Source organism: Chrysemys picta, chromosome 5, assembly GCF_011386835.1.
Source record: "Chrysemys picta bellii isolate R12L10 chromosome 5, ASM1138683v2, whole genome shotgun sequence".
Classification (NCBI taxonomy): domain Eukaryota; kingdom Metazoa; phylum Chordata; order Testudines; family Emydidae; genus Chrysemys; species Chrysemys picta.
Window position 1 is genome coordinate 73,649,196 of NC_088795.1, and position 15,800 is coordinate 73,664,995.

Consider the following 15,800-nt stretch of genomic DNA (forward strand, 5'->3'; position numbering starts at 1 on the left):
TGGATTTATTCATTTGTGGGAAAGACAGTCAATATTTGAGGTACAAAATGTCAATAAAAGTAAAAAGCCCATTCCTATTCAGAGTATGTTATAGGATGTGGCTTCACCAGCTAACTATTGAATCTTTTTTTCAAAAAGAGCTACTAACTACTTTGAAAAATGTGTTGTCTGGGGAAATACCTTACTTTTTGTCTTTTAAAAAAGAGGGCTTCCCACTACAACTTCTTATAATTTACAGAATAATTAATACACAATGTAATTTAATCTTAAGAATTTAACACTGCACAAAACCAAATTGATTAGTGGAAGCAAAAGATAAAACATCTATCCATCCCTTTGTTCATTATCTCTAACATAGAGGAGAGAATCATTTTCTATTATGCTTTCAGAATACCATTTGTAGGGGAATGCTCTGCCACTGTAAAGCTCTTCCTGCCGTGGCATAAGGGGGAGGGAAAGTGCTCTGTGGAAAAATGAAGTAAGAGGGGATGATGGATCAGAGTTCCACTATATGTGATGCCTTGCTGGGTTATGCTCTGAACTTACACATATAACAGAAGTAAGAGTAAGGCCCCCTTCTACTCTAACTTCCACGATGACCAGTGGCCAGAATCTGGGAGCCGTTGCTGATTTCCTCTGACTGCCTATGCACTCAGACATACTGGAGAATCAGGAACTCTGCTCCTTGACTGGATGAGTTAACTCTTACTGTCAGATTTCCAGTACAAATACTCATGTTTGTGAATTTAAAACTCACTTTTCCATGAATATTCTCTAATATTAACTTAAAACTTCCTTCCTGTAAACTCATTTGCTTTATCATCTATGGAAAGTGAACACAAAGGGGTGAGAAAACAGTTAAAGAAAATTCAGTTAATTTATTCATGTGAATATTCACCAAAAAAAAAAAAAAACGGAGGTATTCGCCTGAGAGGTAAATTATTAATGTGGGACAAATTTCAAGCAGATGTTTTGCCCCTAACTACTGTCACTGCTCTGTAGCCAGGCCCCTTCACTGTTCTGTTCTCTTTAAGAGAGCAATTGTGAAACTGAAATGAACTGACCTGTTTTTCTCACATATTAATGGGGGGAGGGAATGGGAAGGTTCAAAAGGGCATAACTACATATGGAATCTGGGAATTACATGAAGCACTTTTGCATGTTTCCTGAGTCCTTTTCCTACAAAAAAAAAATAATAAATCTTGATTTAGCAAATATAGCTGAATTGATTAATAATAAACTTCTTTGTAAAAGATGTCTGCCATGTTCTAACACGCTATATTCTTCTTCATAAAATAGCTCTCAACTGCAGCAGTATCTAAGCATCACAGGATAAAGTAGCTCTAGATGATGATTTCTGAGAGATTAGTCACTAAACTTTGATTTAGGATCCACCTTTCTCCAGCAATTTAAAACAACCTGACATCTATCCCCACCCCACCACCCTCCCACACACACAAACCTATACTGACAATTGCTAGCAGCCTCATCATTATCTGTCAATGTACATTGTTGATCTTCTCAGTTTTTCAAGCATGACATGATGGTGCCTGTCATTTACAATTTGTTTTAATTATTCCTCAGGTCTCCTGTTATGGCTGGAGGTCTGTTTGCTGTTGACCGAGAGTGGTTTTGGGAGCTCGGTGGCTATGATCCAGGCTTAGAAATATGGGGAGGAGAGCAGTATGAAATCTCCTTTAAGGTAAGTCATCAAGTCACTGCCATTTAATACTTACTTATTCTGTTTGGTATGACTCTAAAGGTTTGGGTTTTAGTTATCTGAACCCGGATTTGCCATGCGCTTTGTTATCGTCACATTGCCTTTATTCATACTGCCTGTTGCTCCATAGTTTGATCTCATACTCTACAATATTCCTTTGTTTTATAAGGAGTTTCCACTACTTTCAGTGGAAAATGCATGCCATAGATCCCTGAGGCCATACAAAAGTCAAATAATTGCATATTTCAGGCCAGATTTTCAATATCCCATGATCCGCTACTTGTATATTTGCTTTTGCATATGCCTAGGTTATGTGCACGCATATCCTCTGAGTGTGTGCATGCATTTTTGTGTGTGCATAAGTCACTTATTTGCCCATGTCTAGTTGGCAGCCATATTAACTTCCACAAGCACATCAGTTACTTGCATATATTAAGTATGTGTATGCAAATGTACCTAATTTAGAAAATTTTATGCATTATGTTCAAAGATAAGGTACCCAAAGAATTAAAGACTTTGCCTTTTAGCCTCTTCACCATAATAACTTTCTACTTGCAGCTAGAGTTTCAGGGAATAGTCAAATGACACATCAACATTACAGGTTTTAGAGTGGTAGCCATGGTAGTCTGTATCAACAAAAACAACAAGGAGTCCTTGTGGCACCTTAGAGACTAACAAATTTATTTGTGCATAAGCTTTCGTGGGCTAAAACCCACTTCATCAGATGCATGGAGTGGAAAATACAGTAGAGAGGTATAAATACACAGCATATGAAAAAGATAGAAGTTGCCTTACCAAGTGGGGGGTCAGTGCTAACGAGCCAATTTAATTAAGGTGGAAGTGGGCTATTCTACATTGAGAATATACTATATTTTCCACTCCATGCATCTGATGAAATGGGTTTTAGCCCACGAAAGCTTACGCCCAAATAAATTTGTTAGTCTCTAAGGTGCCACAAGGACTCCTCGTTGTATCAACATTACAGTTTACATTTAGCTTCAGGATTTTCCCAGCCTAATTCTAAACTTCCAGAAAGCATACCCCCAATTTACAACAGAAGAAATATAGTAAATAAGTCATAGACTACATTGTACACCTAGCTACATCTGAGTTTCAATTCTGGAGAGAGTAAAGTCTTGAATTAAATGCACAGAAGATAAGCAAGTCTGTACTCCCAACTGCTAGGCTGTTTTTAATGGGTATTCTCAGGAACAGCTAAATGACTTGCATAACTGTGTTGCTATCATGTTAGTTTGAATCAGTTTTATATGAGAGCAAAATGAGATTGGAGGGCAAGAGAAACTCACAAGATAAATGGATGGACAGGTTGTTCGGATACATCAATCTGCATTCTGTATAGTCAGGTTATTTCAGAAACAAATGTAAACTCCAGTAGTATCTGTCACATCTCTGCCAGGCTCACATAAGATTTTATTTGACCATTTCCCATGTTCCTGTTATTTGTCATTGTGAAGAATAAAATTGGAATGCAGTCCATTCCTCTTTGTGTAGAAACCATGGTAACGGCACTGGAAGTTCAGATACTAAATTGACCCAGACTGTTTTGTTCGAGCAACAGATTTTTTGGAAACAGCTATGTCACACTGGGTCCTATTTCAGTCATATCTCCTCATTCATCTCATTACTGTATATTGACCTTAGGTTCCCTGTCCCTCCTTATTAGCATTAAAAAACACTTTAAACAGGATTTTGTAGCATTTGGCTAGAAGGAATAACAACTTTCTGTTTGTGGATGTTCAACAAAAGCAGAAAGGTTCCTGCTTTCCATGGAATAGTGAAAGGAAAAATAAGATCAGTAGAGAGAGAGAAAGCAACAGAGAAATACTTTTTGATATATAGGTCATTAACTGAGGCTATGTCTACACTACCGCTGGATCGACGCTCCGGCGATCGATGCACCAGGGGTCAATGTAGCGGGTCTAGTGAAGACCAACCAAATTAACCGCAGATTGCTCTCTGGTCAACCCTGGTACTCCAACCTGAACGAGAAGAGTAAGGTAAGTCAACGGGAGACACTCTTCCATCGACCCAGCACAGTGTAGACACTACAGTAAGTCTACCTAAGCTACGTCGACTCCAGCTACATTATTCGTGTAGCTTGAGTTGCATAACTTAGGTTGACTTACCGCAGTAGAGTAGACATATTAGTACTCATGATTGGGAACATTGGAAAATAAGCCCCAATTAATCTTGAAAGCAAAAAGCAGCCTTGGAGTTGGTCAGTTTTTGAGCATTATTGGATAATTTATTACAACACAAATATTCTATGGGCAGGAATAAATAGGAATTCTACAAAACAAACCTCAAACATTCCAACAAGTGAAAATAAAAATTCTAAAACTACTTGATATACTAATTTGATTTGCTGTCTCTCTCTATTACATCTATGATCTCAGGGTTATGATTTCCTCACAGCTAAGCAGTGTCAAGACCAGTCAGCATGTGGATAAAAGATTTGTGTATTGCAATGATGTATGTGTTTGGTACTGAACCTGTCTCATTGACTTCAGCACACAGACGTTTTGCTGGATCAGGTCCTTAGTCAGGAATATTTTTCTCTAGAAGTCAGTATTGAACTAATAGCTGCGAAACATGACGTTACTGGGAGTGATGTGTCCCACAGATGCCAACTGTTGCATGAGATTTAAGCCTGACATTCTGACAATTTGTGATTGTCAAAAGTTCTGTGGGATCTTTAATGAGAGTACAGAGAGTATCCTGGACAAATTCCAGTTTGAGTAATTATATTTAGCCTACCTACAGTTTCCCCTTAAGTGTCAACTAGATACAGCATTCTTTGCACTTCCTGTCCCAAACTGCTCTGTAATATTGCTGTGTGTTGTTAAACAACTGTCAGGTTTCACCTCAAACTTGACTACATGTCAGTTAAAGGTCACAAAGTTGAAGATATGGAGTCAAATTTGAATTTTCCCATATTTTGAGATGTTCAGATCTGGAGGTTTGGTTCAGGCCCATCTCTAATTTCAGTGACAGATGAAGTGATCCCTATGTATTATTTATAAATCAGTTTGAATAAGGCTTTGTAATCACTCAGATTTTTTAAAGTTTGCCTGACTTGTTTCTTGGTTTGCAGGAGGCAACATGGTTCCCTTTTGTTAGTGTCAGTCTCAGTGTAACACCATCACAGATGGCGGAAGTTATCACAGCTCTGATATCATGTTGATTAACCACCATTTCAGAATCAGAGTGTACCAGCATAATTGGTGGTTCTGGGGGGAGAGGGAACCATGCCTCTTATGTCTTATACATATTAACTCTTCAGAAAACAGTCTCCAGATTAATTTTTTTAATAACAAATAATATATTTTTCTGACAGTATAAACCCAAGATCATTTTTGAATTAAAAAGATATAGAGACTCCTGCTGATACTCTTCATCATGTGATACACATCAAGCTAGCGAACTGCTGGAATTAGACAGATTAACAATGCGTCTTTTCAATAACCAGTAGGAAAGTGCTGTGTTTCCTATATTTACATCTGTTAGTAGAACAGAGCCTTGAGATAGTCATTTCCAAAATAAATGTCCAAAATCTTCATAAGATAAAAGACAAATGCATTTCCTTACAAAAAACACTGTAAGCTATGACTGGACATCCTAAATCACAGAGTGAAGGAAATTTTTAGGGTGAAATACTGGCCTCATTGAAAGCACTCACAGACTTCAATGATGCCAGGATTTAGGGCTTTGTGAATTGCTCAAACTCTCACTACTTGTGGATATTGACAATCATAAAATTGTTTGCCGAGTTGCAGCATAGTGTTTTGTGTTTTAAAAGTGTTTCCCCCAATAATTTTCAGTCTTTTTAAGAGCCATGTCTGTTTTCCCTGTATATTTAGCCTAACTCAATAATGGGACCCAATAATAGTAACTAGCATGTATATAAGACCAGATTGTGATATTTTTGTTTATATTAAGTAGAACTTTACTAATGGTCTTATTCATTTCTGTGGGACCACTTGTGGAATAAGATGCTACTCATAATGAACAGGAGTACTTGTGGCACCTTAGAGACTAAGGTGCCACAAGTACTCCTGTTCTTTTTGCGGATACAGACTAACACGGCTGCTACTCTGAAACCTACTCATAATGAGTAAGACTATCACAATCTATTCCATAGTGATTTGAGTTTTTTCAAAAAAAAACACTCACTAATCCATACAGTGTCCCTGTGAGCTAATAAGTACTAATAATTTCATTTTAAATGAACCATAGGCACAGAGTAATTAAATGATACCATAAAGGGAAGTGAGTTGGTGATAGATTCACTATTTGAATTCTGGAGTTCCTGGTTCCCAAGCCTGCATTCAATACACTATATCATACTGTCTCACTTTCTTTTCCCCTGCTTTACTGTAGTGTCCTGCCATTCAGGAGCCTCCTATATTCTGGGAATTTTTGCAATAACTTCCCAACATAGTTAACACTGGTTCAGCTCCAGAAGCAACATTGGGAACTCCTGTGTACACCGGTCATTGGCTGATGTTGATGTTTTAAGGACTGTTTTCTCGAACCCTGCTAAGAGCAGATCTAACTGACCCTGGCTGAATTTCGGCTCCTGTTGAACCTAATGGCAAAACTCCCACTGATTTTATTAAGGCCAGGCTTTCAACCTAGTGTTTAAAATGCTGGCAGCAGCCAGTGGCCATTTACAGCAGAGATCCCAATTCTGGCACCCCTGAAATAATGTTAGGAATAGTCAGAGGATTTTTGCAAAGTTTCCTTAGTTAGTATAGATAGAGCTAGGAATGGGCTTCCAGGAAGCTGTTCCTCTTACTAGCTGGAATAGGCCAGAATCAGCCTTGGAAATGTACAGTATATGTACAGTCCTTTCAACGATTTTTATTTGAAACACATCATAAAACTAACATTTCATGATTATACCTTCACTATTTTAGAACTATTTATTTAGTTTTGTGAGCAAATTTAGTGCACATGAAAGCAAAGAATTAACACCACTGCTTAGACTAAGGTATAACTCAGACTAGCACTATGAAAGCATTGAATCTCACTGCTGCCTCAGTTTCCCCTTCTTGGACTTCTTAAAATTGCATAGAGACTCTTGTAATCTGGAATCTGCTTTATTAAAACTTCACAGTCCAAATGTTACTGAACTAAAATCTTTCTCCAGCTCTACAATTTCTTGGCCTCCTGCTGGACTGTGAAGTTCTTTCACAAATCCCAGGTCCTGCTGCCTGGCATTTCCTCAATCCTCCTCCTCCTAAGGCTTCTGCTTCTCTTAAGGCTTCTGCCCATCACTGTAAATAGCTCCAGCAGGATCTCTAGCCACATCCTTTCCCCTGACCTAGGCTCATCTGCAGGAACCAACTTGCTCTCCGCAGTGCTTTCTCTCTCTGAGCTGCTTCTTAGTCTTTTAAGCCAAGAACCAGGTGGTCTGCATGCTATCATCTGATCCATGGCATCAAACCCATCACCTGGGAGGCACTTAATTAGTCACAATTAGTGATACTAATTAGTTAATTTTGGGGAGTTTTCAATGCCTGTGGCTTTACTGCACACAAATGCTGCAAAATATACAAGGAATATTTCTATATCCACAATCCACATTGATCAAATAAGACAGCTAGGTTTATGTTGGAACCATTATTGTCCAATAAACCGTATGTTCAGAAATGTAACTGGAGGTAGGTCTTTCTACAGAAAAATTCTTCAGTGTAATCTGTTCTATGTGAAACTATCAATTAGCCCTTTCATAGCACTCCAGTTAGATATTTAATAAAAAGCAAATTACAAATGCCACGCAAATATATATTTTCACTACACACGATGCAATAAACAACTTAAAATGCCAGTCTCACATCTCAACAGTTAAGTTGTTGCTCAAATCTGTAAAATCTCAATGGCTCCAAGAACTGAAAATGAAGGCAGTTATCTTGACGGGGTTGCCAGGGGGTGTATGTTTGTGTGAAATGGGCCTGTCAAGGCTGTATCCCCACTTTGAACTTTAGGGTACAAATGTAGGGGCCTGCATGAAAACTTCTAAGCTTAACTACCAGCTTAGCTCTGGTCCCGCTGCCACCATTCCCAATGGATTCCCTCCCTGGGAAGCCTTGAGAAACCTTTCACCAATTCCCTGGTGAATGCAGATCCAAACCCCTTGGATCTTAAAACAAGGAGAAATTAACCATTCCCCTCCTTCCTCCCACCAATTCCTGGTGAATACAGTTCCAACCCCCCTGGGATCTAAAACAAGGAGAAATCAATCAGGTTCTTAAAAAGAAGGCTTTTAATTAAAGAAAAAGGTAAAAATCATCTCTGTAAAATCAGTATGGAAAATAACTTTACAGGGTAATCAAACTTAAAGAGCTCAGAGGACTCCCCTCTAGTCTTAGGTTCAAAGTACAGCAAACAAAGATAAACACTGTAGTAAAAGGTACATTTACAAGTTGAGAAAACAAAGGAAAACTAACACGCCTGGCCTGGCTATTTACTTACAAGTTTGAAATAGGAGAGACTTGTTTAGAAAGATGTGGAGAACCTGGATTGATGTCTGGTCCCTCTCAGTCCCGAGAGCGAACGCCCTCCCAAACAAAGAACACAAACAAAAGCCTTGCCCCCCCCCCCCCCCCCAAGATTTCAAAGTATCTTGTCCCCTTATTGGTCCTTTAGGTCAGATGCCAGCCAGGTTACCTGAGCTTCTTAACCCTTTACAGGGAAAAGGATTTTGGAGTCTCTGGCCAGGAGGGATTTTATAGTACTGTACACAGGACAGCTGTTACCCTTCCCTTTATAGTTATGACAGGGCCCTTTGCAGGTGGCGAGGCACAGAGCAGTGTCCAGCCATGTGGTGTTTACTGGAGCCTTCTGCAGTATTTCCAAACCCTGAGCTTTCAAAAATAATGAGTCAGGCTCCAAAAATTCATGATATTGGCTTAAAAATAATAAAATTGGGGTCTCTTTATTTGGTTTCCTTGTTTTGAGCCTTTAAGGGGTCATGTTTTCCAGCTTCTCGCCACCTAATAGGGGTAGAAACTTCCTTTTATTAACATGAAAGCTCAGATTCTCTCAAAATCGGAGGACTCCAGGAACTGGGCTTTTAAGAAAAATATTAAGCTTAATGAGATTCATGGTCAGATCACAAGAGTTGTTAACACTGCATCTTGTTGATGCAGGTTAGCTCAGGAAAGAGAGCCACCTCACACAGTAGGCACAGCGCTGCTTCTTCAGGAGTGAGCTATGCCTAGGCCCTCTCCTTTCCAACAGAACCCATGATGCAGACAGGAACGTACACAGTAACCATTTTGCTTCCCTTTTCCACACCATCAACTGCAAATCATGTACCTTTAGGCCCACGATGTACTACCTTGTTGTTATTAAATTTATATTATTAGATTTCTCTCATGTTTTCTTTGTTCCATTTTCATAAAGTAACATGATTCTTGCAAAAAAAATTAGGACTGCACAAAGCAATAGAAAATACGCTGCATGGAAGAATTCTGGTCACTCCTGAATGTTCAAAAGTCGCTCTGGGGTCACTCCACCATACCCTTAATTGACATCCATTAACTGCCCGTCCTTCTGTGCTCTTCCAGTCTTGGGCTCCTCCTTGTCCCTTCTCCACGACACTCTGCTGTTAGAAGGATTGCTCTTTTATTTGTGCTACCACATCTATCAAACTCGTTCTCTTGCATTTTCCAGTTCACATCTCCAAGCCCTTGAGTCCCTTCCTTTATATGTATTTGTACTACAGTAGCACCTAGAGACTCCAACCAAAACTCTGGCCCCATTGTGCTAGGCACTGTACTTACACATAGCGGATAGTCCCTGTACTGAATTGCTTACAATCTACATAGACAAGATAAAGAGTGGGAGGTGAGACACAAGGAAGTTAAGGGACTTGCCCAAGTCTCTCGAAGGCTATGGCAGAGCCAGGAAATGAACTCATATAACTAAGGCCCAGACCAGTGCCTTAACCACTAGACCACTGTATCCTTTCTTTTCAAGCTTGCCTTTATGCCTTTCTCTTTGACTCTCTCTATGAAGTGTTCTGTGATGTTCTATAGGAAGGAGCTGATAAACTATAATTTAGTGCAGTGTTTCCCAAATGGTAGGAGCCAACTCACCCATGGATGGTAGGAAGGTTCGAGATGGGTTGCCACATCCAGGTCCAGAGTAACCCATCACTGGGCCCTAGGCAAACACACTTCTACCAGGGTGCAGGGGAGGGTTGAAAGTGAGCCCATTCCACGTTCAGCCCTCAGTGGCAGCTCCTGTCCTGCAGGACTGGGCCTAGCTCCCATTCCAGGCCTTGCAACCTGGTGCATGGGGTCACAGTACCACAGCACCAGATTTGGCCTGGCTGGAACACTCCCCTCCCTGCCTCTCCCCACCAGGGGCTTCCCTCTGCATCAACCTGGATTAGGGTTGCAGTGCCAGAGTGGAGGGTGCATATATATAATGGCAGGTTGCCAAAAAGAGACAATGCTGTTAGTGAGTCAACTTAGTAAAAAGTTTGGGAACCACTGCATCATAAAATACTCCTGTTCTGAGCTTTCTAAATTAAATTGACTTTTTTTGTTATGGGGGGGAGGGTGTTATCTTAGCTACGGATCACATTCATTGCTATTATAAGAGACATTAGAGATCTTGAGAATTTTATTGTTTGCTAGTTAGGCAAACAGAGACATCAACATTGTGACAGCATTTGGGAGCTCCATGCCATCAGAATTCCTTTTATGGTGCACTAGAGGTCTGCAATATTTAACAGAAGATTTCAAGTTGTTTCTCCAGTTTCTCACAGCATTTAGCACAGGTGACATAAAAATGCACATTCTAAAGACAAGGTTCCCAGCACTGATCTTCCCAAGAAAATATAAAAATTCCTTTAGCCATTCTGAAGCTAAAAGATAAACAGGAACAGCTGCTAAATGTCCTGCACGCCAGCCTGAGATTCATTCCAATTATGCTACAAAATGCACCTCAGGTGCAGCACAGCACTTTCAAATTAAGTTTTATATCTATCAAATACAAGCCTAACATGAAGTGTTATTTCCTCCCAATTGTTATTGCCTCAGTGTATCTGATAGCCTTTTCCTAATTCTTTTTCTTTTATTTTCTTTTTTATTGATCTCCTACAGCATCAAGAAGATGCAATATATGTGTACTTCAACACTCATTACATATGTTACAGTAATAAAGCACCTAGATAGGTTTCTGCTTCCTCACATTATGTACATGCTCTGTGAAAGGAAGCTGACCTTCCACTGAGTTTATCTGTTAGGCTGTCATCTTTTCCAAGGGCCAGACTTAATCCTTTTATTGTCTTCCCATGCCCTAGAAACATTGTCACAATAAAAATTAACAGTAATTGTAAATGAGTGATTTCCTCACCCCATGCACATGGTCCTTGATCTCACCGTACCCCAGTGTCTTCCATCACAAATTAGGCTCCTATCTGTCCTCTTCCATCCCTTTGCCAGGACGACCACTCCAACCCTTCCTTCTAGGGCACAAGCCTGCCTTTCCCAGCGGGAAGTCCTGCAGCCTCTCTGCTGGGAGCATCCTTACCAGGGGAGCATCCCTCACTTCCCCTGGCCCTCTCGCTGTTTCTCTGGGTCCAGCTCTCCAGCAAGGAGATGTCAGTGGGTAAGCCCCTCCTCTGCTCCCCCTTCCTCCAGTCCTCTCTGGCCCTTGTCTCCATCTTAGACCCAGCAGGAACCTCCCTCTGCTGCTCCCCCTAACTTCAGCCCTCTCCAACCCTGGATCAGAGACACCAGCTGGCAAACTCCTCTTGCTCCTCTCCTACCTTCAGCCATCTCCCAGGAGCCACCTTCTGTCTCTGGCCACTCTCTTCTCCCATCTGATTCAGTTCTGGTTTGACTCCTGACTGACCTTTTATAGACCCCCCAGGTGCTGCCCCAAACTTTGAATTGGCCAAGCTGGGATCATCTGGACTGAAACAGGAGAGCTGAGCCCAGTTTCATCTAATGGGCCAGCTACTCTATTACAGTAATAATAATATTAAACTTACTTGTATAGTGCCTTCGGTATGCTAGGTTATTTGCAGTCAGCTACAGTCCCTACTCCAAAGAGCTTACAGTTTGACAAGATGACATACAACCAAAGGTAGGGTTACCATTCGTCCGGATTCCCCCGGACATGTCCGGATTTTTGAACTAAAAATAGCGTCCGGGGGGAATTTGTTAATGTCCGGACTTCCGTTCCCCCCCGCCCCCATGCAGAGCACGTGCGGCTAACAGGGCAGCCGGATGGTGCCATTTACATGGGGCTCCGACAGCTAGAGAGAGTCCCTCCTCCACTTCCCCCTCCTCCCCCTGCAGCATAGCTCACTCACTCACTCCCTCCCTCCCTGCATTCGCCTCCGGCAGTCTGGAGCTCCTCCCCCGCTGCTGCCCAGCATGCCGGGAGAACGGCTCAGACTCAGCAAGCTCCCAGAGAGACCTTAGGCGAACCGAAGGCCAACGACAAGGGAGCCAGGGGGTCGGAGAAGGGGCAGGGAGGTTCTGGAGGGGGCAGTCAAGAGACGGGGGGGGGTCAGGCATTCGGGGGGGCTTTCTGGGAGGTGTGTGGATAAGGTTTTGGGCAGTCAGGGTACGGGTAGGGGGTAGGGTCCTGGGGGGTCTTAGGAAGGGGCAGTTAGGGGATAAGGAACAGGGAGGCTTAGGTAGGGGGTGGGGTTCTGGAGGGCAGTTAGGAGCAGGGGTCCCAGGAGGGGTAGTCAGAGGACAAGGAGCAGGGGGGGTCGGGAGTTCTGGGGGAGGCTGTCAGGGGGTGGGGAGTGGTTGGATGGGGCATGGGAGTCCCAGGGGTCTGTCTGGGGGTGGGGGTGTGGATAAGGGTTGGGGCAGTCAGGGTACAGGTAGGGGGTAGGGTTCTAGGTGGCCAGTTAGGAGGGTACAGGTAGGGGGTAGGGTTCTAGGTGGCCAGTTAGGATGGGGGGAGGGTCTCAGGAGGGGGCAGTCAGGGGACAAGAGGCAGGGAGTCTTAGGTAGGGGGTGAAGTCTTGGGGGGGCAGTTAGGGGCAGGGGTCCCAGGAGGGGGCAGTCAGGGGACAAGGAGTGAGGGGGAGGGTTGGAGGTTTTGAGGGGGGCGGGAAGTGGGTGGGGCAGGGGCGGGGCTAGGGCAGGACAGGGGCGGGGCTCCTCCCGTCCTCTTTTTTGCTTGCTGAAATATGGTAACCCTACCAAAGGATTGTCAGGAAGGAGAATAATGGAACATGAAGGAGTGGTGAAGTTAACCACATCTTGTTAGTTTCATTATTTCTTTATGGATTTTTGTGTGTTTGTGCACTGCTTTTCAGTAAGTTAGGAGAGTTGAGAATGCGTAGGCAAGGGTTTAAGGGCCTTGATGAAGATGTTTTAAGAAAGGGCTTGTAGGAGGAGAACAGTGCAAGCAAGGTGAACTGGCGAGCCGTTTCAGAGTGAAAACCTGTCAGTTTTAACTATTGTTTTTTCAGACTTTTGTGAGCAGTCATGAAGCTGACAAGAATCACGTCACTTTTTTATTTTCTGCTGTAGCTGGAAAAAAACAGACACAACAGCCAGCAGGCAGTAGAGAAGATCTGGAAGATGAAAAAGGCTTGGTGAGATGGATTCAGACATGACAAACAGGGGAGTTGTAGAGTAGTGGAAATATTTCCATTTCAGTAGCCAGAAAGTTGAGAAAGGAGTTGAATAGCAGAGAGAGAGAGGAATAGCAGAGAGAGAGCTAGAGCTGCAGCTGAGTAAAAGAGAACCCTCATCTTCATAGCAACCGGGAGGCTACAGGATAGGACGTGAGACTAGATAGGGAATTCTCCTTCTCTGTTCTAAAAGTAATTATTTTCAGTGGGTGGGGCTTCACATTTATCAGGCACATGCTAGCTGGAAGCTGGTAGAGAAGATGGTGCCCCTGAACACCATACAGGGACAGCACTGTGGTGGTAACTATTCCCTTATTCAGTTGCTGTACACAATCTGTGTTCCCCATTGCAGAGTTCACCCTACCCAGCAAAATCACCATTATCCTATACCTTGGCTCTACATGTCTACATAGACCTTCACTTTTCCTGTTACTGTCCTAACTTAAGGTGATCATGATGTTGAGACGATCAGCATGCACTATTGCTGGGTTCTCTATTTGTCTCATTAGTCTGCCAGCACTAATTTGTTGTACCTTTTGGTCTTGTATGAATTTGAATGCATGCTGTTGTGTGCACTGTAGGGCTGGGGACGTTTTACTTAGACTTCCTCTGAGCACTTTTGCCATCTGCTCTCTGGGAGAAATGTATAGAGTAGCCAAAGGGTATAACAACGGGTGTCTTAACTATGCTACCTTTTCTGATGGTGTACACTACATATTCCTGTTGTTAACTATCTGGTTTCCACACATCCCACACTGTTTTTTCAGTGAAAACATAACAGCTCTGGGGTAAATTCCTGACTCTACTAAAATCAATGACAAAATTCCCATGAACATTGGTAGGGCCAGCATTTCACTGCTGTTGTCTATGTATTGTGTTCTACTTTTCCCTAGACCACAAGCACATTTTGCCCTCTGCCTCATGTGTACAGAACACACTGATGGCAGAGACTGGGCCCTTTGCATGTGGATATGCATATGGAGAGACTGAACCTTGCAACATGGAAGCTCTGACAAGATTCTGGGAGATGTTGCTTCATGTCTTTATTTTTACTCTGATATTAATTATATTATGTCTTGTCTTTCACGCATTCTTACTGAGTTCTTCATTGTCTGCAGAGCGAGATCCCTCCAGATGTTTATGAAGTATACTATTGCAGCTTCCACACAGTGTCAATACAGACCATACTGTGAGAGTGACCATGCTTGACTTCTCAGTGAAGCTAGGTGTCTTTATACATTTTCCTAGTTGATTACAGAATGCAGATGCTGCAGAGTAGTTTTTAGGGAATAGGAGAACTCTTAAAAGGTCAAGTTCTTCTACTCTAGAACTTTTCCAAAAGTTTGACTATTTCCCTAAAATAATCTACCATGAAAATGTGTGTGTGTGTGCGCGGGGGGGGGGGGGGGGGGTTAATGGAAATTTTGGACTATACAGAAACAGTTTTTTCTAACTAACCTAGATAACAAAAGAATCTTACTCACAAATCTTTTGCTCTTCAAGCCTCCAAGAACTGAATAAATCAGTATTACTCTGTGGCTGCTGTTCTCTGTCTGAAAGACTCTGTTTTTCTTCTTGCTAATGGTTTCCTCTTTCTCTTTCTGCACATGGGGGTGGTTTGCTTGCTGATGATCTCACAGTTTGGAAGCTGAAAAAGCTGAGACTGCAAGTGCTCTGTACAGAACTAGTGCAGAATAGTGGGTGTTCTGCTTACAGAACAATTTGCAGACTCAGAGAGCTAAGAAAGTTGTTTTCCCAGGGTTGTGAAAAGCAAAGTGATTTTCCTACTTGACATATTCAACAGACTACTGCATGATTGTGGTAGTCCCAGCACAAGGTCTACAGATGCATTTTGAACTCTTAGTGTGTGATTAGTTTTAAAATCTATGTATATGTTCTGCTATCCTATTTACTGTTGTCTTTGATGCTCCCACTGACTTATTAGTAGAAAGTCAAAATACACTCTTTAAAATCAGTATGTTTATCCTACAAGTGTGTTGATCCATTTTGCCAACCTACTATCTTAGCGGTCTGTTTAGCTGACAAACTGAAGTACACCAGTTCTCATGTCACCGAAGTACATAAGGTCACATCTTATCAGAGTTGCTGGGCTGGTTTCCACTGTGACTATTGCATGATTCACAGTCTTCCTCTCTGACAGAAACATCTGTTAAAAACAAGCAACATTGAAGCCCTTGTGAAGAGTGAAATTGCTCATCGCTCATCATCCTGTAGCACATGCATCTGTGGTCTGATTTTCAGAGATGCTGTGCACTTACGCTTCCGCTAATTTCGACTGGACTTGTGGTTGCTCAGCACTTTTGTAAATCAGGCCCTTAAACATTGAAAATGAATATTCCAGTTGACGCACTTTCTTTCAATATAAGAAGCTTGCACTAAAGATGACAAATAAGTGACTCATGCCACTTTCTGGAT

The 15,800-nt window shown here is 42.1% G+C and overlaps 2 protein-coding genes across 6 annotated transcripts in view; one reads left to right on the forward strand and one right to left on the reverse strand.

Annotated features, from left to right (window-relative positions):
* The window catches only part of GALNTL6 (polypeptide N-acetylgalactosaminyltransferase like 6), a 958,556-nt gene that overhangs the window by 870,932 nt on the left and 71,824 nt on the right, over positions 1 to 15,800 (forward strand). For all 5 annotated transcript variants that reach the window (XM_042842096.2, XM_065596587.1, XM_042842097.2 and 2 more), the window contains one exon: positions 1,585 to 1,702. In XM_042842096.2, coding sequence (XP_042698030.1) covers positions 1,585 to 1,702 — 118 coding nt within the window. The remainder of the gene's footprint in view (positions 1 to 1,584; positions 1,703 to 15,800) is intronic.
* Positions 1 to 15,800, reverse strand: part of LOC101938927 (uncharacterized) — a 220,700-nt gene that overhangs the window by 56,600 nt on the left and 148,300 nt on the right. The gene's annotated exons all lie outside the window — the stretch shown is intronic.